The sequence below is a fragment of the Mus caroli genome, chromosome 4, assembly GCF_900094665.2.
Source record: "Mus caroli chromosome 4, CAROLI_EIJ_v1.1, whole genome shotgun sequence".
Taxonomy (NCBI): domain Eukaryota; kingdom Metazoa; phylum Chordata; class Mammalia; order Rodentia; family Muridae; genus Mus; species Mus caroli.
In genome coordinates, this window is record NC_034573.1 from 110,817,115 (window position 1) to 110,843,661 (window position 26,547).

Here is a 26,547-nt window from a genome sequence, read left to right on the forward strand (position 1 = left end):
TCCATTCATTACAGCCTGATCTACTGTCACGTTACCCAAGCCAACACCCAGGAGCCTCCAAATGTCCCCAAGACAGAAACAATGTGCTACTCTTGGTATGAGAACTGGACTTGAGCAGGTGTTCACAATCTTCCCGACAAATGGACCAGAGCAGTATCTGGCTATTTCACATCTCTCATTTAGCTGAGATGGAAGCTAGATGCTATAGGACGGACTGGGAAAATGAGGCTACAGAAGGTGAACCAAGCTCATTATCGTCAACCTGATTGGAATTAAAATCACCAAGGAGACACACCCAGAGGCTTGTCTCTGAGGTTGTTTCCAAAGAGGTTTGACTGAAGAGGGAAGATCCACTCCGGGTGTGAAGGCTGTCCTTGTGAGCTGGGTGGGTTCCTAGATTGAATAAAAACCAGGAAGTCCTTAGGATGGCTCAGTGGGTAGAGGGGCTTGCCACTGGAGTATGACTGGAGTTTGATCCCCAGAACCTATCGAATGGAGGAGAATCATCTCCAGAAACTTGCTCTCTTTCTCATGTGTACTGTGGTGTGCCTGTGCTCCTGGGCGCATCTCCCTCCCTCTCTCTCCCTTTCTCTCCCCTTACCCCCTCTCCCCTTCCCTCTCTCTCTCTGACTGTAGATACAAAGTGACCAGCTGCCTCATAGTCCTGCCACCATGCTTTCCCCACCATCATGGACTTCACTTTAAAAGTGAGGCGAATTGAACCCTTCCTTCCTTCCTTCCTTCCTTCCTTCCTTCCTTCCTTCCTTCCTTCCTTCCCTCCCTCCCTCCCTCCCTCCCCCCCTCCTTCCTTTGCTTTGTTACCTTTGTGAGGTACTTTGTTGTAACGGGGCTATTTTGTTTAACCAAAAAAGTAACCAAGGTGACACAGCTGGCAAAGGAAAGGAACTGGATGAATTCTTACAGATGTCTGTGCTTCCAAAGTTCCTCCTCCTCCTCCTCCTCCCCCCACCTCCTCCTCTTCCTCCTCCTTCTCCCTTCCTCTTTCTTCCTCCTCCTCCTTAACCATTATCTTTCAAAATTATCTTCCCTCTCTGGCCTTGTGTTTCATCTGTATAATGGAAATGAAACTTGTACTAATACAAGGCCTGGTAGTCACAGATTCTCAGTTAACACCTGTGCCCCTCTCCCAACCCCTCAGCCTTGATTAAGGAATTTGCCCAGGCAGGAAACTTTCTGCTTGCATGTTTTTAAAAACAAAAACAAACAAACAAAACAGGTGCAGAACTCTACAAAGACTATTCTCAGCATCAGGAACTCAGTAGGTGCTTAACCAATGTGCAGCTAAGTAGATCTCCGGCCGTGCGCCTAGACAAAAAGCTGCAATAGTTGCAGCAACAGGGACCCTGGCATCACCCCCTACAAATCCCTTTCACCACCACCACCTCCTCCTAACCCAAGGCTCGGGAAATATTTAAAACAATTTTATTCATGAAAATATGCTGTACAATGCACTCTACACGGCCTCGACACGGCACACACGCACACGCACACGCTGACGGCACGGCCACAGTACACTGCCTACGATACGCGCCGGGGACGCCGCGCCCACCGCCCGCCCCGACCGGACACTTATAAATATGGGAGAGAGGGGCCAGGACTGGGGGTGTCGAATTGGGGGATGGATCTGGAACTGAGGCCCGCTGGAGAGGCTGTGGCCAGTACTGAAGGAGTATGGGGTTGACTGACAGGAGAGGGGAGGTGCCAGGACTGGTTAAGATGGGAGACTGAACCAGAGGGTAGCTGAGGACCAGAGGACTGAGCAGAATGGATGACTAAGATTGGTGTGAACGAAGAGGGTTGCTGGCTTCGTGTGGTGGGGCTATGGCCAGTGAGGGAACGTGTCATTTTAGAACCAGATTGGAGTTGGGTGGCTTAGGTGTCACAAAGGGCCCAGCAATAGGAACTGAAGATTCAGAAACGCCCCTGCCCCACCTCCTAGGGGGCTTCCAGGGTCAGCATCCACAGTGGGCCATCCGCCTCGCTCTTCCCCCACTCCCACCTAGCCCGACTTCAACCATCTCTCCCAGACCTCCAGCCCTCAGGCGGGAATGGCAAGGTGTCGCAGCCGCTCCTTCCAACCTCCCTCTGCGCTCAGCTCGGAGGGATGTCTCCAGCTTGGCTGGGGTTGCCTCCTGGATCCTCCCGTGGAGCTGGGTCGGGGGACTGGGGACCCGGGGATCGGGATGGGAAGACAGAGGCCCCATGGGGACGGGACCGGGGCACCCAGGCTGTGTAGGGTGGCCCTCAGCCCGGCACCCAGCTCTGGTTAGGGGGCGGCGCCCCAGCCAGGCCCGGGGGCGGCGGAGGCAGGGCTGAGTCGAAGTTGAAGTCCATTTCGTCGCTGTCCATGAAGTCGTTGAGGATGATGGACTCGACGTCACACTCGAGGCTCCCGCTGAACATGTCGAGGTCCAGATCCGCCGGGAAGCGGTCCGGCCCTGCACCCAGAGGCCCGGCTGCTGCGGCCGCGTAGGGCCCGGGCAGCGCGTCCAGCAGGAGGCCGCCGGGCGGACCCCCGAAGGCTGCGGCGTGGGCCGGCGGGGCCAGGCCGGCGGCGCCCGCCTCGCCGGGCAGCGTCATAAGGCTGATGGGGTGGGCTAAGGCACTGCGCGAGGGCGCCGGCGGCGCGTACGGGGCCGCTCCTTTGCCCGGGTAAGCGGCGGCCGCGCCCGCCAGCGCCAGCTCCCCGGGAGCGCCCAGCAGCGGGCCGGGCCTCGGCGCGGGCGGCGGCGGAGGCAGCAGCGCGGGCAGCGCCCCGGGGCGGAAGGGCGCGGCGGCCTGCACGAAGCTGGCCTGCTTGTTCTCCTGGATGGTCTGCATGGGCAGGCGGCGCAGCGAGCCCAGAGCCGGCGGCCCAAAGCCCCCGCCCCCGCCGTAGGCGCTCGCCTTGCAGCCGCCGAAGTAGGAGGGGGTCCCGGCGCGTGCCCGCGGCCCGTACGCGTCCTGCGCGCCGTCCAGCAGGGCGTCCGGCAGACCAGCCACGCCACCACTGTGCAGGCCCAGCGGACCTCCCAGCTCGGCCAGACGCGGCAGCTCGCCCGGGCAGCGCGCGCCCAGGGCGGGCGACAGCGCGCTCGCAGGGCTTGGGTACATGAGTGGCGAGGACGGTGCCAGGGCCTCCAGGGCCTCGTCGTCCTCCAGCTCAGCCGCCTCCCCGAGCAGGGGTCTCCTGCTGCCGCGGAAGTCAGCCCACGCCTCGTAGTCGTCGCTGGCATGTGAGGCCGGGCTGGCCGCCCACTTGGCGGAGGCCGACAGGGGCCCTGGAACCGGTGCGCCCGGAGGGCTGTCGTCGGGGCTCCGTTCCGGCAGGTGCAGCTGCTTCTTCTTGCTCGCCTTGCCCTTGATGCGCAGAAACTTGGCCCCATTGTCCATGGACACGGCCCGGCGCCGCGGGGTCTTGCCTGTCTTTCCGCCCTCGGGGTTCAGCATCCACCATGAACTCTTGCCAGTGCCCTCGTTCTGCACGCGGATGAACCGGGTGTGTAGCGACAGGTTGTGCCGAATGGAGTTCTGTGGCCGGAAATAGGGGCATGGGTGGCAGGAGGAGGAAAGTGAGGAAGCCAAGGGGATCAAGGGGCGAAATGATGGGAAGAAAAAAAAGTTGGGAGGGGTGTCAGAAAAGGATGGGAGGAAATAGAAGGATCGATGGGGTAAAGGAAGATAAAAAGAGAGTGCACGTTAAGTACCACATTGGACAAACCCAGAATACCTATCCTTTACCCCAAATATGCCCTCCACCCTGCCCTGCCCCACCTCCCAAGTAGACCCTGCCAGAGGGCAGGGCTGGTGCTTAAGGGATAAGGCCCACTTCGAGCTCTATTCTGAACCTGTGCCATCCCTCAGCAGGAGAGCAGGACCCCATCTTCCAAATTCAGCCAAACCTCTGGAGGGGCTGGCTAGACTGTGAGGGCCCCCCAGCAGATTATGTAAGGGCTCATGCCACTGTCGCGGCTCATTTGTCCGCCCCCCTCCCTCCCCAGCCTGGCATGGAGCCAGGAGCCCGAAAACCCAGGGCTCCAGAAATCAATCTCGCGGTGACTGATTAAGCCCTGTTTAGAACTAATTGCTCTTTCGTGTGTGGGGAGAATAAATTACCTGCTTTAATTTCGTGTCTTTAAAATGCAACTGCAGGTAGAGAGGACTGTTAACCCTTTGTGGGAAGGCCTGGCCAGTGAAAGCAGAACAGGCTGAGGTGGGGATGCCCAGGTCAGGCATGTGCCTATAAACCTGAGACTTTGGAGATTGACCCCATGATTAACGAAGGAGACCTCAGAGCGACTCCTGTGTCCCTCGGACCCACCTGGCTCAGCTTTGTCTTCAAAGCCCCTACCCTGTGAGACCTTTATACAAGGTCTCACACATTCCTCATTTACCAACAGGAAGACAGCTTCGAACAACTGCTTGCTTAAGTAGGGGTCCATAGGCCTGCCTGCTCTCCCTCAGTACCTCTTGGCTTTACCTCTGCCACCCTGCCCATGTGCTCATCTTAATTTCTACCGTGCCAATTGAGAGTGCCTTCAGGGTCACACTACTTGCTTTGGACAGCTCTGCTCTGAGGATGAAGGAAGGCACAGTGAGCTCACAGCTCCACCATCCTAACCTTCACACAGACCCCCCTTTCTGGTAGCCTTAACCTTCCTGTTCAGGCACTGTTGGGCAGACAGCCTGACTATTTGGTCACCTGGCTGTGTGAGCATGGCTCTGTATCAGTCTCTGAGCTGCTCTGAAACACACACAGTGGTCATCACCATCTCCCAAGGCTGTTGGATCATTACATGAGCTAATGGGTGTGGTTCAATGTTTGTGAACACCCCAGGTGCTCCTAAACCGCTCTGTCTGGTCAGACCTTCCCCATAGACTCATCAAACCTGCTTGGTCACCATCTCCTCAACGCCAAGACTTAAGCTGTGCTGGGCATCATCCCCTTGAGGAGGCCAGCATTACCCCATTTTGTCCACCACATGATAGAAGCATGATGTAATTTGCCCACAGCCCCATGGCCAGGCAGTGATGCCAGGCACCACTCCAGCTCTGCCCAGACAGACCCCTGGACCTGGTCTAAACTTGCTAACCCACCTAGACACGCCCTAACCACTAATCTGCCAGGGTTCTCCCTCCTGTCCCCAACAGTCTCTCCTTCCAGCTCCACTAGGCTGGCTGTCTCTGGCATGTCATGAACTTGGAGGCAACAGCTGGAGCTTGCCAGCCTTGCCCTGCCTGGCTTCTCCCAAGGCCCTGTGAGGAGAGAAGCTGGACCCCCAGGGAATGATGCTCCCTCAGGTAGATACTCTCTTCCCTGGTCCGCCCCTCCACCTGGCTCCCCGCCCCTCCCCCACACCTGCGTTCAGGTCCTAGGAGACCTCAGCTATCTTCCCCCTAGGGCTACCTGCCTAGCCAGAAGCTCCACCTCCCACTTTCCCAGGGCTGCTGGAATGGAAGTCCGGCAGGCAGTACTGCTTTATGTCCTGGACCAGCCTGTCTCGGAGTTCTGGGGATTGAGGAAGAACACTGCCAGGTAACTGCACCTAGACAGTCCCAGTCCATTTGGCCCCGGGAGCCCAAAAGAGCTCATCTGCGGTAATCATTACGCTAAACTCTATAGGATCAGGGGCTGGGAAGTTTAGTTACAAATGAAGAGGGTGTGGCTCAGAGACAGTGAGTTGCCAAGGTCACGAAGCTTATTTGGCACAAGCCCAAATATGATTTCAGGTTGGTCTTTGTAGAGGACATTCCATTCTGCCATGGGCAGGGAAGGTCAGAGAGTCTGAAAAGGCTCTTAGAAAGCCAGTACTCCCATGCAGACCATGCCCAGGAGCCACCCATGTAGAAAGAAGGCTGGGTATGCGCTGCAAGGTCAAGACGGCCTAAAAAGTGCTGTGCTTCCTCCCTAGAACTTTGCAAGTGCTTCAAACACACCCTTATTCTTTACAACCGTAAAGAGGTCCCCTGATGGTTTGCAGCTTTCTCCCCTTGCCCCACCCTGGACTCAGCCAGGAGGCTGGGAGTTCAAGCCATGGCTCTCACAACCCAAGGAAAAGAAAGAACATATCCAAGGTGGCCTAGGACCTGGTATCCCAGGATATGCAGCCAGCCCTCCTGATCCCCAGCTTGGCACTCCTCCCACCCACTCTACCAAGATGTCGGTCTTCCTCTTCAGGGCCGTCTCTTTATATACATTGATGACCTAGGCCAATTGGTCTCTGTGGAGTTTTCCAGTTTGACACCGGACAATTTTTGAAATGGAATAATCTAGAAGTCTGTGATGCCTACCCTCCCTTAAAGCAGGAGTCTTTTTTTTTTTTTCATAAATAAAACCTGATGCAAGTCTGAATCATTATATACTCAAGCCCTAGTGTGGGGAAGCCCTGCCCACTCAGCACCTTCCCTCTCCATGAATGAGGCTGTGGAGGGGTTCTGCGAGCCAGATGGATGGGGCAGCTGAGCTCAGATGGGTGCCAGGCTCTGCTCAGGGTTACCCAGAGGGGGTGGCCTGGAGCTGAGGCCTCTGACTTCCAAGCTGGGCTCTGTACTAGATGTGAACCAGAGCTATGCCCCTGAGAGAGGCCCACACCCTGCACACTAGCCTATCTCCTTAGGACATAGACACCTGGTGCCAATCAGAGCTCCCAGCCAAGATCCAGTAGCAAGCACTGATGACAACACTGGCTTGCCCACAGGGCCTCCTGGGAGGCCAGAGGCCATGAAGGAGGTGAGAGAGGTAGAAGAGGGAGACGCCTCTGCCAGGCAGCAGTAACCAGGGCTCCCTCTTGGAGTCGCTTAGCAACCCACCACCACAGCCACGGCCCAGGCATGCCCAAGTTCCCTGGATGCCCAGAGCTGGGCTCAGCTTCTGGGGCCTCCCACATCCCACATGTACAGCTAGGCTTGGCATGGTCTCCTAGGGAAGATAGGACCTCCCTGATTTCAGGCCCCAGGGAAATGATGTAGGGGCAGAAGAAAGGACAGCAGGTTATATTCATGCCTTCCCCATTCTTCCTCAGCACCCGGGCCTGGGTGAATACTCTCCTGGGGCCCACCCACTAGGGACAGAAGCCTGGCAAGAATGGCATATGGCCAAGTGCATGGGCTCTGGCACTGGGTCCAGATGTCAGTTTCAGCTCCAACACACAGGAGTGGCACAACCCTGGGGCAAGGTACTTTAAAGTTCCAGTTCCTTTAATAGCTATGGCTTCCACCTTTGCTTCCCTGCAGCATCTTCACACAATGATGCTCAACTACCTGAGATCCTTCCCAACCCCCCACACACATACACACACCTCGATGAACAAAGGCCCAGTCACAGCCCATACACTCTCTATGACCTCTCTCTCAGGTGTTCCCCTCCACACTCTCTCCTTTGTCTCCAACCTGCCAGGCCAGATGTCTTTCCCTCTACATGATCACAGAATTCTCTCATCTCCTTTTCCCCCAGTCTGAATTTTTCTAAGGTGCTTACCTTCTGGGTTAATAGAAGCTGAAATGAGTACCTAATGAATGCTAACTTGAAAATCTCATATCTGAAAAAGGCTCCAAAATCTGCCAACTTTTAAATTATGGCGTCCAGATCTGTGGGTTAGGGATGCTCCAAGTCTATGCAAATATCCCAAAACCCAAAGGATTTTGTGTTCAGTAACACATCTGTGGCCAAGCATTTTGGGTAAGGGATACTCAGCCTCTGTATAACTTGTTGATCATTTTACCTACTGTCTGATGGCCTTGCATTAGAACTTTTGTAAGGGTAGTAACCTATCCCCACCCCATTTTTTTTTCTTTACTCAATGTGTTTGGCATACACTAGGCACTTGAAAGTTTGTTCAGTGAAGGAATAAGAGATATACATACATGACACCGGGCTGTAGAAGGATCTGAGTGAACTAGCCCTGGCTGGCACACAATAGGGACTTTTCTGAACTAGCTTAGGAAGCCAACTCAGGATAGGATGAACAAACAGCTATCAAGGACGCAGGAAAAGTCAGGCCCACCAGGGTGGAGAGATGACAGGTTTCTCAGCATGCTGATGGAGGGCTCACAGGCAGCTCCTGACTCCCTGGCCTCCACCTGCTCTCAGACTGCCCCAGGCTTGCTCCTACCCAGACCTCCCACAACACTGTCCCCCTAGGCCAGAAGACACTCCGAGAGCTTCAGCAGGTCAGAATGACCTCCACCTTGGTGCCTTCCCCACGGATAGGGTCTGATCCATCTGGTGGTGACAGCTCATCTATCCATCAGGACACCCTCATCTATTCCCAGGACACCCTTCGCCCACGAGCAGTAATGCATTCATCTGACAGCACAACCCCATTTATCCAGCACACCGGTCCCATTTATCCAGCAAGTACAACCTCATTTGCTAACAGCACTCCATTCACCTGACGGGGCCCCTCATTTATCCAGCAGGACACCCTCATTTATCCTCCAAGTCGGACACGCTCCTTCCTCCTGTGGTGTGGCTGTGTTCTCCGATGGTGCAACCCAGCTGATCCAGCAGGACGCCATCTCTCCTACAAGTACACTCCATCCCCCTGACAGTACAACCTCATTTATCAGGTGATGCAGCCTCACCTTGCCTCCTAGTACCACCTCATTCCCTGACAGTACCACCTCGTTTATCTTCCGGTACAACCTCATTTCTCCTTCTAGCACAGCTTCATTCCCCAACAGCTCAACCTCATCCAATCTTACTTCTCCAGCCAGGACCTGCCAGGTTTTGGCAGAGGGGTGGGGAATGATGAGTGGAAAGGAGAGAGATCTGTCCCCTCATTTGGCGTCCCTGCCTGCAAGGGGGCTGCATTGCACGATGCTTCAACTATATGCAACTTTTCCAGACCAAGAAGGAGGTATGGGCTTTTGCCTTTCAAGTTGCTTGACCTAATCAGAGCTCCACCACTGTCTATCTCATCTCTCATTCTGTCCCCACTAGGACGATAGAGGGCAACGGTATGGACTCTGGGATGTGGCCTTCCTTGCTCTCTGCTGTGGTCCTGTGATCCTGGGCATGAGGAAGGCTGCCCTCTTGGGGGCCACATTCAGTGGTCTGCTGGTAAATGTTTAACAACCAGCTCTCCGTGGGGGGGGGGGAACCCCAGCGGACAGATTTGTAGTTGTGACCGCTTTGTGGCATGAATCCTCCCACCATGCCCAGTGAGGCTGACAGTGTGAAGTCGCAGAGTAAAGAACTGGAAAGAAGTGTGCACAACTGTTCTTGTGAGCCAGCTCAGTTCAAGCATGCCATTGGCATGTGCTTCTGGTACTGACACGGGAAAGAAGTGTCACCTGCTACATGCCAGGTGTAGGCAAGGTTCTTTTATCGTGACAATCATGTCAATCATGTACCCACAAGAAGAGACCACTTGCTTACAAAAGGGGAAACTGAGGCTCTGGTGAGTTTAATGACTTCCAGGTTGAAGCCCTGAAGCTAAAAGTGAGGAAGCAAGATTCAGGTCTCCCATCATTAGCTTCCAAGGCCTATGCTCTTCTCACCCTGCCCCCACTATGGCAGGGGTCTCTGTTCGGTGTCTGTCCCAGTAGCTATCCCTGCCTTGGCTCACAAGCTCAGGCTTTTCTGGTTTTCCTCAGAGGCAGGATATGCAAATTCTGTGCCCACTGCCTACAACTAACCCAGCACTGTCTCCTGCTCTCCCTGGTCCCTGGGTTTTCCCAAGAAGGTAAATTCAGTCCTAGATCTTCTATTATCCCGCTGAACACCATCAGGTGCAGAGTCTTCATAGGTTCCATCATAGGCAGAAAACTCAGCTCAGGCCCTCCTTTTGGAGACTAGCCTTATCTGTCCGATGGTGACAATGACCCAGCTCCAGTCTCAGTGCTTCAGAGACACCTGTGGGGCTCCTCCCACCCGTACCCCCGCCCCACTCCCGGTACAACTCCAGCACTCAGAGGGAGGATTCTGCAGTTCCAGTTCTCACCCTTCCTGGTTCAGAGGTCCAGGAGTAGACCTGACTCGCCTTACCCTTCATTCTATCCCTAGAATCCCCACCTTTCCAGGAGTACACATCTGAGTCAGACAGACTCACAGCTGGGAGTGAGATTGCCCTTTTGTCTGGGGTGGAGTTAGGATGTTCGGTCCAGGCAGGCTTCCTGGTAGATGACGTCAGGACCTGAAGGTCATGTGTAAATCGTGGGTACTAAGGTCTGCTAAGGAGGAGGGGTAAAAGGGCAGATTAGGGGCACAGGTGCACATTTGTGGCCTCAGTGCCATCAGGACAGTAGTGAGCAGCCAGGATCCAGGATGAATCAAACATTGGCATGTGCTTCTGGTACTGACATGGAAGAGAAGTGTCACTCATGACATGAAGTCGGGGCCAGAACACACAGCCTCTCTCCCTCCCTTCCCCTGACACACAAGAGCTCACATAACCAGCCTGGGTAAATGACAAACCAGCAATGGAGTCCAAGATGACTCCTGCCCCACAGCCTTGAGCTACAGTACAACTCCAAGGAGAGAGTCAAGAGCCACATTCCCCAAACCAGCAGACCTTTCTGGGCTTCCAACCAGCATGTCCACCCTGAGCTTCTGCATGCTGTGTTCCCACGTTCCTGTCCCTCCCTCTCTGCGCCACAGGTTCTATTCCTCCATCAGGCCTGACCTGAGCCCCTTCTAAACCTCCCACCACCAGCCTCAGAGACAATGAACCATCCCACAGCAGTGCTAACTGCAGACTGGAGTTCATCTCTCCCAGAGTCTGTCTCCTCCATTGAGGTGGTTTGTGGGGATTACAGAAGTGTGGAGGAAGGAGGGTGCCCTGCATAGTGTCTGACTTGTTCATGTCTGGTACTGGTGACGATCCCACCGAGCCATTCCTAAGACCCTGCCACCAGCTGCCAGGGTCCTCTTGAGCCTCCCTTTTGGCATGGTCTCTCCAGGGGCTCCTGATACCATGGCCTCCTGGCCCTTCCTCAGAGCTTTCTGGCTCCTCAGGAGAATTCAGCATAATTGGAAAAAAAGACTCCTTTTTTTTTTTCTTTTCTTGAAATAGGATCTCACTGCATAGCCCAGCTCTACACTGCCTTGGCTTCCTCAGTGCTAGGCTCACCATGCCTGGGTAGGATACCGTATATTAAATACTATCACTTCACTGTCATATGTTATAACTATGTCACCAAGCATTTGAGCCAACCTTCTGAGTTCAGCATCCTCATCTGACAGGTGCCAATCCAGAGACCCTGCTCTGAGATGCCTCTAGACCGGTGTGTTTTCAACCTGTGGTTCCGACTGCTTTGGGATTTGCATATCAGCTATTTACATTACAATTCATAACAGTGGCAAAGCTAAACATATGAGGCAGCAAACATAATGTCATGGTTGGGAGGTCGCCACAGCATGAGGAACTGTATTAAAGGGTCACAGCATTAGGAAGGTTGAGAACCACTACTCTAAAGAGAAACCTAGGCCTGGCAGAAGCACCAGGGTTGTCCTGGAACAGAAGTGGAGCTGACCAACTGGCTCTCAGCTGCCCCTCCCCAGAACCCCTAACTGCAAAGCCATTCAGACCTGGCATTGCACCCCTCTAGTCTGACCACCTCCCTTATCTACAGGCAGCTCCTCCCTGCTCCCCTGCCCAGGCTCTGGGAGCAGCTGCAGTGACCTCACTTAGCCCTGCCCTGGACCCAGCTCTGGGGAAGGCCTAGCAGCTGTGCCCGAGCCCTTCAGGCTGGCTCCTGGGGGAGAAAGAGGAGGAGCAGGCATAGTGCCAAGAGAACCATCTGCTCTCCCAGGGGCACAGCCACCCGCACAGACACTGGCCTTGCCCCCCGGGGCTGCCCTTGGCCCTCTATTTCCTTGACAAGGGACTCCAAGAGTCCAGGGCAGCCCACCCAGACCAGGGCAGTATAACCTCATTTGCCATCTGCCTCCTCCTGAAGCCTCAGAGGTCCTTTAGGACATACTGGAACACCACAAATGTCCGCTGGAAAAAAAATGGACAAGTGCCTGGGTGAGCTCCAGGGCCAGAGGCCAGAGGCTGGGCTGGGTGTACTAAGTGTGGCTGCCCCTGTCCGGCCTAGCTGGCTTTAAGTCCTCACTCTCCCCGCTGGGGCCTTCATCTTCACATCTGCTTAGCTGGCAGGTGCCTCTGGCAGAGGGCAAGCCCCTCCTCCCCAAGGCCCAGCTCAGGTTACAAGAGGAGGTGGTGGCAAGGCCAGCTGAGGACAGGGGAGGGGACAGGAGGAAGAAGGAGGAGGCCTCCAGGCTTTCCAGATTATTGGAGGAAAACCAGGAACCAGAGTAGGAATGGTCTTGCCCAAGCTCACACAGCCTAGCAGTGGGGCAAAGAGAATCCAGTATGCCAGGAACAGGTGGCTCTAGGCTTGAGGATTACCTGGAATAAGTGGCTTTCTTATCTGTGAAAATGAGGAGCCTTGGGGTTGGGGGGGGGTGTTAATGGGAAAGTGTTTATTGTACAAACACTAGGACGTGAGCTCAGATCCCCAGCATCTGTGTACAAGCCAGGTATGAAAGCATACAGCTATAACTCCAGTGCTTGTCGTGAGAGACAAGTAGATCTTTGGTGTTCACCAGCCAGCCAGTCTAAGGTAAAATGGACTGCTCCAGATTCACTGAGACCTTTTGTCAAAAAACAAGGCTGTGAGCAATAGAGGAAGGCACCTCACATCAATACCTGGCCTACACACACACACACACACACACACACACACACACACACACACACGCACACACACGCATGCATGCACACAAACACACATAGCCTTAAATCTGCTCTCCAAGGCCACAATGAAGGTTCTAGAGACTCAAAAGTAATGGATCAAAGTAAGGCAGGCAGAAGACCGGGTTCCAAAATTCTCACATGTTCACATGTTGCACTCTGAGGCCACAATAGAGAGGGACTCCTCTAACACACATACACACACACACACACACACACACACACACACACACACGCACGCACGCACGCACCCACGCGCATGCACCTTTTAGGGGCATGCATAGCGAGTCCTACTCTATATACTGGCAGATAGCTCTTTTCTTCATAGAGCAATGAATAATAGTAGTGACCTCTGATAAGACTTCTTGGGGACTTTACAGGTATCTTTCCTGAAATTCTAAGAAAGCTCAGACATAGGCCCACCATCCCATTTTGTAGAGGAGGAAACTAAGACTGAAACTGCTCAGAGCTACCCAGAAGGTAAGCAGAACTAGGCTCTACTGATGCTATTGGCTCCCTAAACTGCTTACTCCATATACAACCCAGCCATTCTCACCAGAGTCTTAGGACATGGTGGGCTGGCTGCAGGGAACTCAGCCGGACCTCAGGACCCTAACACAGGCTCCTCTGCTCGTCTCACCCGACAGTGTGCTTGCCACAGAAGTTACTCGTGAGTGATTTGTCTGCCGGTGTCATCTCATCTCCCATTCCCACCGGAATGCTAGCACCTGAGTCTGAGCTTGCCTGCAATCCCAGGCTACTTTGCTTTCCCAGCTTCTGCTCCTGCTGGGTTCCTCAAAGAGCCCCAAGGGTTTGACCTCCTTGTTTCCCTGCCTCTAAACACCCAAAAGCTGATGATCTGACCTTTTACCCTGTCCTGCCCTGGTGGTGTTTATCCAGCATAGGACTCTTTGAGTCCTCACCTCCCAAGCTTAATCTCCCAGCCCCTCAAGGACAGAGCCAGTCCTGACAGCTTTGTATGTCAGGTATCCACTGGTGTCGCTTTGGATTATAGTGCCCTCAGCCCTGGGTCTGTAAGCCAAGGACTCAGAAAACTGGCCGGTCCCTGACTCTGGGACACTATCTGCTGGGAAAGGCAACCTGAAATTATGGCTCATTCCCCATGCTTGAAGCCTCAGGGCCAAACTTCAAGGGAGAGCACAAAGCCAGTTGCAGGGGCGGAGAAAGTGCTAGACCAGGGTGAAGCCAGCGCTGGGACATTCCAGTGCTGCCTGCCACACATAGTTGAAGCCTCTCGATTTCCTTCCCTCCTAGTTTCCTCGGCTGCCAGTGGGGTAGACAGCCACAACAACAGTACCATGGATCAACTGTAAAAATCCAGTGAGAGAATGTATTATGCGTTGGCACATGGCAGGTGGACTCCTGGGCTACATGTGGTTTAAGGTGGCTAAAAGCAAGTGTCAGAGGACTGAAGGGGGTAGGAAAGGTTGACAAGATATCACATTAAGCATTCCAAGGATGGGCAGAGAGTGCTGGGCTGTACATATGTTCTCTTTCCCAGCAGAGGGGTACTAGTTAGGACAGGGTCTGTGACAGTCACTTTCTTTACATCCCAGGCCCAGAATGTTTTTCCGAGTATCACTCTCCAAAGCCTCCCTCTTGTCAGGAGGCTGCATGTGCAAGTTCTGGCTGTGGCTGCCTTCTCTCCAACCATGTCTTATACAGGGTGATTCTGATCCACGGGGTAGACACAGGTGCTGGGGCAGGGGCTCAGTCCCTTGAAACTGATGGCATGAGGTCCAAGTCCCTGGGGCAGTAGGGAGGAAAAGGAGCAGGGAATCAACTAGGAAGCAGCTTAGAGAAGACTCTGATGCACAGTGAGTACATAGGGCGGGTAGGAGGAGGCTGGGAGGCCCGGAGGCCACCATTTTAGAAGCGGCTTCTGAATGACTGGTCACCAGACATGCCTGTTAAAATATACATCTCAGAGCTCATGCCCAAAGAATCGAGAAAGGGGACTGGAAAGTGTGCTGGTTCAAAGCTTCAGGGGACTCTCTGATGACAAGCCAGGCCTGCGGACGGCTAGGGATTTTAAGCAAAGATCCTCAAGGAGATATGTTGGCTTCCTGAACCACTTGGATGGTGGTGGCATCAATCAAAATACTCAAGCACCCCTAGCTATTTTTTCTGAAGGGTGTCCCAAGAGATCGGCCAACGAGCGCTGCCTTGGTAGGCATGTGACGGCTGCCAGGGGGGTGTAGGCTGAGATATTCAGTGTCGCTTGTGAAGGTGGCAGCATGAGGGTGTCTGAGCATAGAGGTGGCAGGAAACACGGGTGGGAGGTGAGGCCTGGACAAGTGCCGCGTTGGGCCCGGGGACCCAGAGCAGCTTTGGTTGGCTTCCAGGGGGAACTTAGGAGCCTTAGAATCCTAAAAGAGATCTTGAAGATCTCGGTGGAGGAAGGCTATGTGGGAATGAGACCTCACTGACAGTGGGAGACGACGGGAGAAATGGGGTAGACACACACAGGTCTGCATCCCCATCTAGGCTCTGCCTTCTCCCAGCTATGCCTTGATTTCCTCAACTGCAAAATTGGACTACACACCAGTACCTGGTGAGGATTTCAAGAAGGATGGAGTGAGAGAATGTGGGCAAACGATAGGACTGACTGCCCAGCACCCACATTCTCTCCTCAATCCCCTGCTCATGAGAGGCAGCCCCCTTAGAGACCAGGAAGGTTTCTCTTAGTGAGGAGGGAGGCCCTGGGGGTAGGGTGTGGGAGGCCCCACCCCCACACACCACCTGGCCCCCTCCCACCTCCACATATGGGTTGGGGGGTTGGGAGAGGCAGCAAACAGCCAAACCCTCCCAAACAGGAGTGGGTTTCCATAGTAACCGGGGTGCCAGGAGAAGGGGGGTGCTCCAGATCCAGCTGTCCCCCTCTAAGCACCCTCCTCAGGCCCTAGAGCCCAAGTTGATACCCACCCAACACCCTGAGCCCCCCATCTGCCTGCACTGGGGACAGCTGTGGCTGTCATGAGCACTCTCCCTTGTGCTAGCCAAACGGTTGCCACGTGGGTACTGTCATGGGTAGGGGCGGGCATCTTTAAGTAGGAAGCTCAGGTTCAAGCCTATCCACATCTATAGACACAGGTATCCACCAGTGAGAAGCCCTTTCAGTACCATGAACCTCTCCGCTCCTGGTACCACAAGGTATGTAAGTCTTAGGGCCTAGGGACTGTGTTAAGGTCCTCTGGACTCACAAGAGGATATTGAGGATCAGAGAGAGGAGTAACTTCAGCTCTCACACACACTGCATCATGTTTCCCACAGGGGCCATGTCCACCCTTACCTAGCCCTGACTCCAGAGGACCACAAAGGGTTACACCTGGACACAGTGGGTGACACTTCAGGGCACTGCTGGGAAGAAGGCAAGTCTTTGCAGGACCTGTCTTCCCAGTGAATGGCAGTCCCGGAAAGAAATGTGAGAGGGGACTACGCGAGGCTGCCATCCTGCATCAGACCCTTCAACTTCTTCTGTGACCCAAAGTCTGGAGGTGGAGGGGGCTCTAATGAGGAGGTGTCAGCCCTATATCCTGATTTCTCCCAGTCACTCAGCCCCAAGTGGGAGGCAGGCACATGGCAGGTGTAGGGAGGAGCCTGTGAGTCTGCTGAGAGGTCAGGGAAGCTCGCTCCACTTGAGGCTCACTGCCACTCACCATTCCTCAGCAAAGCTAAGTCAAACCCTACATCTCAGGTGATGGCTGGCCATCACCAGCTGCCACTCAAAAGCAGAAGGAGGTGAGTTTCAGGAAGGAGCCCCCACAGCTTTCCAAACCCAAACTCTTCCCAACAACAACTAAGGAGCCCCCAGTCCTACACACAGTGGCACAGGAAATGCTGGAGTTTAAGGGTTAGAATTGGGTTCTACCACTTAGGGCTGGTACTTACTAGGCATGTGACCTCAAGGCAAGTCACTTCCACACCTGGAAAGAGGACTGTGGTGAGAATCTGGTGTGACATGTGCTTGGTGCATTCACTAGCCCTGTCCTCTGGCAGGGCCTCCTTGTGTCACAGTTCCTCAGTTCCCCTCAACACTGCACCTGAGTAAGTCCAAAGGTGGAGCCCTCAAAGTCTGCAGAGAGCCCCCCACCCGCATTAAGTGGGGGCTGGAGGGCGCTGAACTTTCGAACCCACAAACCCCCCGCGCCGTTCATTACCTTAACGCGAGTTAAAAATAACCGTCTCATCTCTTTAAATTAGTCTGTCTGCAATTACCGCCTGGCACGGCGCTGCCCGCCATCGTCCCGCTGGAGCGGCGCCAGGTGGCAGGCGGGGCCCTCACCCTGTCTGTCGGTCTGTCTGCTGCCTCTCGGCTCCCCTTCCCCCCGCGGCGCGGCAACCCCGGAGGCCCCCAGCAGCCCCGCCTCGAGAGCTCCCCAACTTGTGCAGGGTGGGGGCCTGGGTCGCATAGGGCCGGTCTAGGGGCACCGAGAATTGGGGAGGGGGCTCCGGGCACGCCGTCGGGGGAGGGGCGCTGGGAGGCCCGGGAAGCCGGAAGGGCCCGCAGCGCGCCAGCGCTCGTGGGTGGGTGTGAGCAGGTGGCCGTGGGAGTCTGCCGGGCGTGCCAGCAACTGTGCCAGGAGCGGCTGGCACGGGCTCGTGCCCAGGAGGCGGGCAGCTGCCAGCCCCTCGCTCGTGCAGTGAGGGGGGTGAGGACACCCCCCCCAATCGGGGCTCACACCGCCTCCTCCCGCACCCCCACAAGCTCTTGGGGCTGGGGATCCCCGAGGACAAAGGAGGGGGAAGGCGCCCTGGTGGAGCGGGCTGGGGGGAAGGGGGCGCTACTCTCCCACTGCTGTTCAGAGCCAAGAGCAGGACCCTGCTGCTGGCCTCTGGGATCAGCCCCTCATTCAAGCCCCCTCCCCACCTGGAACTTACAGGGCCAGGCCTGGGCCAGATGGGGCTAGCACCCGCCTTCTGATCCCACCCCTCAGCAGCTAAGCTGCTCCAGCCCTTGAGGGAGAGGGGAAGTCCCCATCCACTGGGCTCCACCCCTCTGGGCCTAGGGACAGAAATGGGAGGCGCCCAGGCCTGGCCTGGGAGCTCCCCAAGGACTGGCAGCCAGGAAACACAAAAGGAGTTGAACAACTCCAGAGGCGTTCAGTGGAAGGAACAGCAGGACAGTGCAGCCAGGAAGACTTCCCGTAAGAGGCCAAGACCAAAGGAACATGGGATTTATGGAGGAGCTGAGAGGGAAAGAAAGGGAGGGTCTACTGTGGGAGCCACAACTCCAGGGCCACAATTCTAGGGCCACTACACTCCTCGCCAAGCCCTGAGCCCAGGCTTGATACTCTCTGTCCCCAGGGGGAATGGGATTAGTCCTTATGGTACAACCACAGATAGTCCCAACTCTCCAGGCCTCTGTCTGGTTTGGGTGGCCTGAGTCTGTCTGTCCTCTGCAGCACTGGGACCCCCTCTCCTCATCACAGATGGAACTTTAGGACAAAGGCCCAGTACATCAGCTTTTCTCTTCCCTCCCTTTCTGAAGGTGACCACTCCATCTTTGCAGGATCACTTCCGGTCAGCCCAAGAGCCCTAGGTTCTAGTTTGCAACTGCATGCACCCCCAAATCCAGCAGGCACAGTTCCTCCTCTCTGCCTTTGAACATGCAGTTTCTTCACCCCATCACAAAACTATCTCCCTAATTTTCCCTAACCAAGAAGACACCCCAGATCAAAGCCAACCCCTCCGTGAGAGAACATTGGACTCCCCAGAATACGGAACCCACTTTCTCCAGCCCATTTGCCCCACCCACCAGCCTTTCCCATCTCAAAAAACAGGGTCTGAATGTGGAAGCTGTTCAGAGCAATGCATCCTGAAGGTGGGGCCAAGAACTTAGGTCCCCGTAAGGAGTCATAGCACGCCCCCCAAGCTCCATGGAATTGGGGTATGGTACCATTCAGGCTTTCAAGGGCAACACTTTTGTGGGGGATGAAATGGATGAAGGAATAATGGATGCCTGGTCCTGGCACCTGAGGTGTCCCCAGCCTTGGTCAAACTGAGATTGAGAGCTGGAGATAGCTCCTCCTCCAGGCTTCTGAAGGAATTGACTGGGAGTGCCAGAAGGGGTTCAAGGGCAGTAAGTTCCAGGAATGAGAGAGAATGGAGGCACCCTGGGGGAGCAGGAGCGTAAAAGGGGACACCCACTGAAGAGAGGTTGAATTAGATCCCCTCCAGTTTCTTGCCAGGACCAAGAGTAAAAGCAAAGCTTGGGGCTGCTCACCCAGTGCTCCAGTCCAGGACTGGGAATGAGGAACAGGGAGGACCAGCATGCCCCCAACAGTGTGGTGCAGTGGGAACTGCAGTCAATGGGCAGACAGACTCAGGCCCTTATCCAGGGCTTACTGCTTTCTGACACTCTCAGGGGAGAGTCCTATTACCTCCCCAGGCCTCAGTCTCACAGTCTGAGAAATGAACTCATGGGGCTCAATTATCTCCAAGCACGTTGCCATCATATCCTATGTTTTATGTCGGCCTCTGTTCAACGCCAGCAGCAGCTTCCTCTTGACAGGGCTAGCTAGGCATGTTCCAGAGGCTTGCTGGGACCCGGAGAGGTGGGTGACATACCTGGGTTGGAGTATGACCTTAGGCAGTTAATTGACTCTCGTCCTCTAGGCCTCAGAGACCACCCCTATAAATGGTTATAGTAAAACCCAGCTCAGGGACTACTGAGAGCTTTAAAGATATGGGAAGAGTCTGGCACAGAGCCCCAACATGCTTGCTCAGAACTGCAGCTGCCTCCAGGCTTCTAGCTTCAAATCTCTGCTTCCTATCTTTCCCCAGTCTCCTTCATCCATCCAAACCTGCTTGAGCTCTGCCTCTTACAGGAAGCCCTCCTGATCTGCTCAGGTCCTGGCACTCTTCGCCAATCCACAGCCTCTTTTACCATCTACCCATCTCTTTACTCTCAGCATGCATACACTGATGGCTTCTTGGGCCAGACTCTCTGTAAGGTGCCATGGGGACAGAAGAGTCCTGACACTGACACTGTCGTTCAAAAGTGAAGGAGGGAGGGAGCAGGAGGCAGGGCACACATGATCGACTCACGATGCATGCCTTAGGGCCTGGGAAAAAAAGGTGGGTAGGTGGGAGTCCTGAGCTAGCTAACAAGTGTTAGGGAAGGCTTCTTGGAGGAGGCACTGGGACCCTGTGCCCCTGAGGAGAGTGACTACATCTCCAGGAAGGAGTGGAAGGAAGGTGGACACAGCAGACAAAAAGCAGAGCAAACCCAAGAGCAGGGCACACTTGAGAGAAAGTTGTATTCTGGTGGGACTGAGATGCAGGGGACTGGAACATGGAGGGGATGAGACTCAGGTCTACTTCTGTGTCTTGTGTTCCTGCCCCATAACGGTCAAGGAGAGCCAAAGAAGACGCCAGTGTACAGGAATCCCAAGAGCCGTGAGCTCCCAGATCAGGACTCCCAAGTGCATCTAGATCTGGCCATGGCTGCTGCCCCTCTCAGATCTTGCTGCCAATCAACACCCCTAACAGCCTCATCTCTGGTCACAGGCATGTCTTCCTCACAGTGACTACCTCTCCCACAAGAGGTCCCCTCAAGCCTTTTCACCCTCAAATGCATAGGCTAGCCCCATTTCCCAACAAGATGGACAGGAGGAGCTGGATCTAGAAGCTACAATCCAGTGAAGCCCCCATCCAAGTCTTCTCCCAAGATGGCTCTCCCCTTTCCACTGCCTGCCACTGAGCACTCTCTAGGGGTGCCCCACTCCTTAAGTGCATCGGAGCCCAAAAAGCCAGGGAAGTGAGAGATAAGTTGCCTAGGGTGGGTAGAAATAGATCCCCCCTCCCAGACCTCAACACCATTCCCACAAGTCCCAGCAGGGAGCTTAAAGCACCTCCCCCACCCCATGCTGTACCAGGGAAGGGGCTGACAACTGCCCCATGAAGAACTCATCTCCGGTGGCCTGCCATGCTTTTCACCCCGACTAGGCTCCAGGATGAACTCTCAACACTATAGAAAGAATTGCATGGGGTTGGGAGGGGGGAGGCTTGATCTGTTAGCACTCTTCACCAAGGGGCCAGTGTCAGGAAGGGCAGGGAAGATTTGAGAGGGAAAGCAGACAGGAGCCCCGGGTCATGACTCCAGCTCTTTAAAGCAAGTACCCTGGTGGAGAGGGTAAAACAAGTCACACAAAACAAAGGGGGCTCCCTACTGTCCGTGGTCTGGAAATGAGTTATGCTATTATACGCTCAATGACAGGCCAGGGATAATCCTCTGGGATGCCTCAAAAAGGTATCCCCTGTCACCCTACCAGACCTCCAATCCCGCGCATCCTTCCTAGGGGACATGAATGAATATAGCTGCTGCCAGCACGCCCCCGCCTGTCAACTGACCTGCCCCACGCCCTGGGCGCGCACTCCATGACCCCTAGGGGTGTTCCAGAGCCCCCCTCCCTGTAGCCTGCCCGGAGCCCGGATGCCCCACCTTCCAGCCGGCCGAGCTGTTGCTGTCGCCTTTATCCTTGAAGTAGGGCACGTAGCGGACCATCCAGTCGTAGATCTGCGAGAGCGTGAGTCTCTTGTCCGGGGCGCTCTCGATGGCTTTGGTGATGAGGTCGGCGTAGGAAAGGTTCCCCCACGCGTTCCGTCGGGAGCTCTTCGCTTTCCGCAAGGGTCCGACCTCTGCGCCCAGCGGCGGCGCTGGGGCCATCGCTGGGGCCGTCGCCCTGCGTTCCGGCCCGCAGTCCTCGGAGCCCTCGGCTACTCCTGCACCCAGCGCCCCGTCCTCGTCGCCGGCCAAGTCCGGCTGCGGCAGAGGCCAGGTACACGAGCGCGGCCGGCTTTGCGGCGCGAAGTCCGGGTCCACGTCCACCTGATGCGCTCGCAGCTTCGCAGCCATGGTCCCGCCCGGCTCGGGCGAGGCAGGGAGGGAGGCTCCGCGGAGGGTGGGCGCGCGGCTCTGGGATCTGCGCGCCCCGGGGAGGCCCGCGGGAGGGGTCCCTGGCGGCGCCGGCTCAACCGCGGGGCGCCATGGGCCGGGGCGCGGAGGCAGGAGGCTGGACAAACTGGCGAGCACGGAGGGAGGCAAAGACCCAGGCAGTGAGGGGGCGGCGGCCCGGGAGCCCAGCGGGCACACACCTCGCCCAGCCCAGCTTCTAGCACCTGCCGCCTGTCTGTGCCCGCAGCCACCACCGCCACCGCCGCTGCCGCCGCTCCGCGAGCGCCGGTCCCGCGCGCGGGCCCCGCTCTCCCGGGACGAGGCTGGCTTGCACCATGCCGGAGCCCGAGCCCGTGCCAGAGCCCGCGCCGCCGCCGCCCCGCGAATGCCGCCGCCGCCGCCGCTCCGGCTCCAGCGCCAGCTCCCGCGCCTGCCGCGCTCAGCGCCGGCTGCACCTCGGGATGGGCGGGGGACGGGGACGGGGCGGACCCGGAGCAAAAGGAGGCGGGGCGTGCTCGCCCGGGGCCGCGGAATCCTTGCTTACTGGGTGCCCCGCCTGCTGACTGTGGGGGGCGTGGAGCTCCCGCTAAGGGCGACCCCGCCGAAGCCCCGCACGCCACAGCGCCCCCTAGGGAGCAGGCGAGAAACGTCTGGCGCGGTCCCGCCCCCTGCCGGGCTCGGGGAGGGCAACGTAGGGGCGGATCCCGAGTGCTTCCATTGGTGCACAGCGGGGCTGCCCCGCCCACAGCCTTCAAAGGATTCCTCCCAGGAGCGCGTCAGCAGGTTATTGTTACAACCCGGGGTTTCCCGGGGCAACAGAAATGGGGCGGGGCTCGGAACACTGGTCCCTCCCCGCTTCTACCATTCCCAGAAATGCCCCGCCCTCCTCTTCTGGACCCTTGACGTTCCCAAGTCTTCCTTCCAACAGCCAGACTAAGGGTTGATCTAACTCTCGTCTCTTCTTTGTGCCATGGGCCAGTCTAGGGAAATTTAATGGTTTGATAATTCCTGGATTGTAGGCCAGGCGTTACCACAACCCTACCTGTTCTCTATGCAAATGGGGCTTCCTGGGCTTTTACTGTGCTTGCAAGCACAATTTTAGAGCATTGGTTCTCAAAGTTCAGTGTGTGGTAGGTTTTATCCTACAGAGGATTAAAACAGATGCCTGAACCCCGACCGTCGAGTGTCTGGCGGCAGGTCTGTGCTGGGGCCGAGACTTCACATTTCTAGCAAGCTGACAGGCACTAGGGACCTCACTTTAGGTACCACTGTTTTCTAGGCTGTGGAAGGTTCCCAAAGGGGCTGTTGAAACAAGTGCTCACCCCCAAAGTTAAGAACCGTTGGGGAGGAACTCACTCGTTTAATGGGTATATATTGAACATCTTCATTGTTCCTGTCTCCTTTCAGGGCCCTGTGGTAAGAGCAGCAAATGGAGACAAATGAGGTCCCTACTGTATAGACTAGTAGAGGACTCAGATGTTAATCCCATCGTCACGTGACCTCACAGGGAGCCACTCCTAAGAGGTTATGAAGTCCATTACCTCATCCCAAAGGGTCCGGGAGGCTAAGTCTCCAGTCACCACTCCATCTGCCAGTCTATGCTCAGGCTATGCCGTATGCCTTACAAACATTCCCAGCTGTGAGGCCTCCACCAAAACTCAGCTTAAACATCAGTCTAACCCTGGCACTTCTTCTAACTCAAACCCCCTCACATGCCTGACTATTCTCTGCTTGCCCAGATGCTTGCTGCCCTGCCAGCAAACCTTCATGTCCCTTTGGCACAGTCTCCTGTTTTGCTGATCAGGAAACTGAGGTCCAGAGTGGGGGAAGCAACCTACCAAAATTAACAAGTCCAACACTAGAGTTTCCAAGTCTTAACCTCCTCCTGGCCAGTAACTGGTTCCTAAAGGGACTAGAGAGGTGGAGTTCTCTGGGCAGTAGAAGAGCTGTGTTCTCACTAAGGGAAACAGCCTCCTCTTTAAAAACTCCCTTTCCTCAGATTGAAGCCCAGGGAGAGGATGAAAGTCAGTGAAAGCAGGTAGGGCTTTTTTTTTTTTTTTTTTTTTTTTTTTTTTTTTTTTTTTTTTTTTGAGACAGAGTTTCTCTGTATAGCCCTGGCTGTCCTGGAACTCACTTTGTAGACCAGGCTGGCCTCGAACTCAGAAATCCGCCTGCCTCTGCCTCCCGAGTGCTGGGATTAAAGGCGTGCGCCACCACGCCCGGCGCAGGTAGGGCTTTGATTGACAGGCTGGCACCCTCCCAGGGGATGGGGGATGGAGCAAGCCCATTTTGCAGATGATTAACATCAGCCTGAGTCACGTCCCAAAGGCAAGGGTGGGTATGGGAACTATGTGCCCCCTTACATATACACATGCTCCAGGTGGTTCTGTTTAGAACCATCCAGGGCTGAAATCACTGCTGGCCCCTTCCCACAGTTCACAGATGCCCTTCTTGCCTGGGGAGTCAACACTAGCTCTGCTTCTTTAGTTCCATGGAGGCTAGCTTCTTGCCATCCTTGAGATCAGGCCTGGCTCTTAGTGTGACATGAGAGCTTGCTGGGGACCACACCATGGCTGGATGAAACTTAGCTGGGGGTTCTGGCACAGGCTGTCACTGCAGGGTTGGGAAGCCAGGTTGGCAGAAAAGCCCAGAGGCTGACTCAGGATCTGCTCTGCCCCTGCCTGCCTAGTGGCCACAGCTGCTGTCTGTCCTGTCCTCTGGGGCCTATGTCTGGCATGGTCAGCTCCCTAACACACTCACTAGGGCACACTGACTTCCTTGTTCACTCACAGGCTGACCCCCTGCTTACACACACTCATCAGGAGGCAGTCTGACTGTGATCCAAAGGAGTATGGCAAGTCAGTTCACTGCTCGGAGCCCCTGTTTTCTACCCTGCCGTCATGTATCACCATGATGCTGCCTTCCCAGGACACCTGAAGTGTGAAATAAGACTCTGAACAATAGCACCAGGCTCAGAATCAGTCCAGAAACGATTCCTGTTGCTCATGTGTATTTTCCCCGGCTCACATATTCTCCACGGCTCGTATGATGAGCACACACCTCCACTCACATTCACTGGCTCGCTTACCCAATGCCCTATATTCAAAGTCTAGTTACATAATCCTTATCTTCCCCTGGTTTTCTTAACCATTGGCTCCTCCCTCCCCTCCCCCACGCAAGCTCTCCAGCTCAGTGTCCTTTCACTGCAACCCACTCCCACATCCATTCAGCTCCCTGACAAGCTCCTATTTGCTTACCTTCCTCTGTCTCCTCCTCCCCCACACAGGCATGCTTGCTTTCACACCTTCTTCAGCAAGGACGTACACGTGCACTTTGATGCACACACACTTGATCACTTGCACCGTGTGCTTGCCCATACAACTCTTTAACACTTGTACCATCAAGCAGTGCCAGCAGCCTCCCCAGTAGTTCAGCTGGCCCACCCCTCCCCAGACCATGCATATCCCACACAGCGTCCCAATGCATCCACCTCAGTGATCACCCCCATCCTGGCTCTCATGAACTGCTTCCTCTCCTGTCTCAGCCCCTCCCAGCTCTCAGAATAGCCCCTGCCACCGCTGCTGAGCTGTCAAGGCCCTCCAGAGTTTGTGTCCCGCTGCTCAGTGCCAGCTTCCCCGGCTCACTCAGGGGCAAGTGAGGACAAGAGGGTGGCTTCTCTGAGTCCTGATGTGTGTAGTGGCTCCGTGCTTCAGGACTCCTCTTTCAAAGCCCACCTAGAAGGTAGTCAGTACTTGGGGTTGGCTGCTGTCACCAGCACCCATCCTGCCAGGGAATCCTGATCTTTATCTTTCTTACCCTGTGAAAACAGAGTCCACCTCCCCACTATGGGCTTAAAGACGAATAGGTTTTACTTGGACAGAGCTAGACCATGGCAAAACCCATCTGGCCTTCCTAGGAGTCTCAAGAGAACCCCCCCTACACACACACACACACACACACACACACACACACAAGCCACAGTTATCAATCAAAACAAACAAACAAATAAAAAGAAAGAAACCACCTTCCTGATGCCCAGCAGAGCCTGTTTGACATTTGATGCCCCAGTGGCAGGGGAAAAGAATAGCACAGGGGTGATGTTTGGGGACACCTCTGGAAGCAGGGGGAGGGACTGGTGTCCAGAGTAGGTCTCCAGGTTGGAAGGAGAGTGTCTATAGAAGGCAGAGGGGACATCAGGACAGCTGGGAGAACCTCCAGGGTAGGCTCATGCCTGGCCCAGGCTAGGACAGTGCCCGGAAGTGGGTGGGGCTGAGCTGAAGAGGCAAGGCTAAAGGGACCCAGTAGCATGGAGGGCCCCTTTAGAAAATCTAAGGCCACTTCAGTTGCTTCCACAATCTATCCCCTGGGCACAGGGTTCCCTGTCAGGAAAGTAGATCAAGTAGCTACGGAGAGTTCCCGAGAACACAAGGACCTGGCCCAAAGAACCTGATGTTCTCCTTTGGCCAGAGAACTGTCCACCCACCAACAGGGGTAGAGAATCAATGCCAGAGTGAATCCTTCTTACCGGAACACGCGGTTCCTTTCCATCCTGCCTTCTTGTGCCCTCAGTTTCACTCAGCACTCACTGAATGCCAGCCTCTGTGGAACTCCTGACTGAGAATCTAACTCCTTGTGGGCAAGAACTTGGCCCAATCTACTCACAGATCTGTCCTCGGGGCCTCGAGGAGAGGCTGACAATGAGAAGAAGTGTGGGGCAAATGAAAGCATGAGCTCACACTATTCTTACAAGGACCGGAGAGGCAGGTATGTTTATTTCTTCTTTCTGAATGAGGGAAAAGAGACTCAGAGAAAGAAAGTGAGACGACTGCCTCCCTGAGACTCAAACTGTAGTCAGGGTCTGCTTTCTGTGTGTGAGTGTGTGTGTGTGTGTGTGTGTGTGTGTGTGTGTGTGTGTGTGTGAGTGTG

General features: G+C 55.4%; 1 protein-coding gene across 1 annotated transcript; it reads right to left on the bottom strand.

Annotated features, from left to right (window-relative positions):
- Positions 1–1,426: 1,426 nt before the first annotated feature.
- Positions 1,427–22,073, bottom strand: Foxo6 (forkhead box O6). The gene is made up of 2 exons (XM_021161362.2): positions 21,169–22,073; positions 1,427–3,531 (listed from the first exon to the last, which is right to left on the bottom strand). The coding sequence occupies exons 1-2, from the start codon at positions 21,580–21,582 to the stop codon at positions 2,266–2,268; spliced, it is 1,680 nt and encodes a 559-aa protein (XP_021017021.1). The 5' UTR covers positions 21,583–22,073; the 3' UTR covers positions 1,427–2,265.
- Between the last annotated feature and the right edge of the window lie 4,474 nt (positions 22,074–26,547).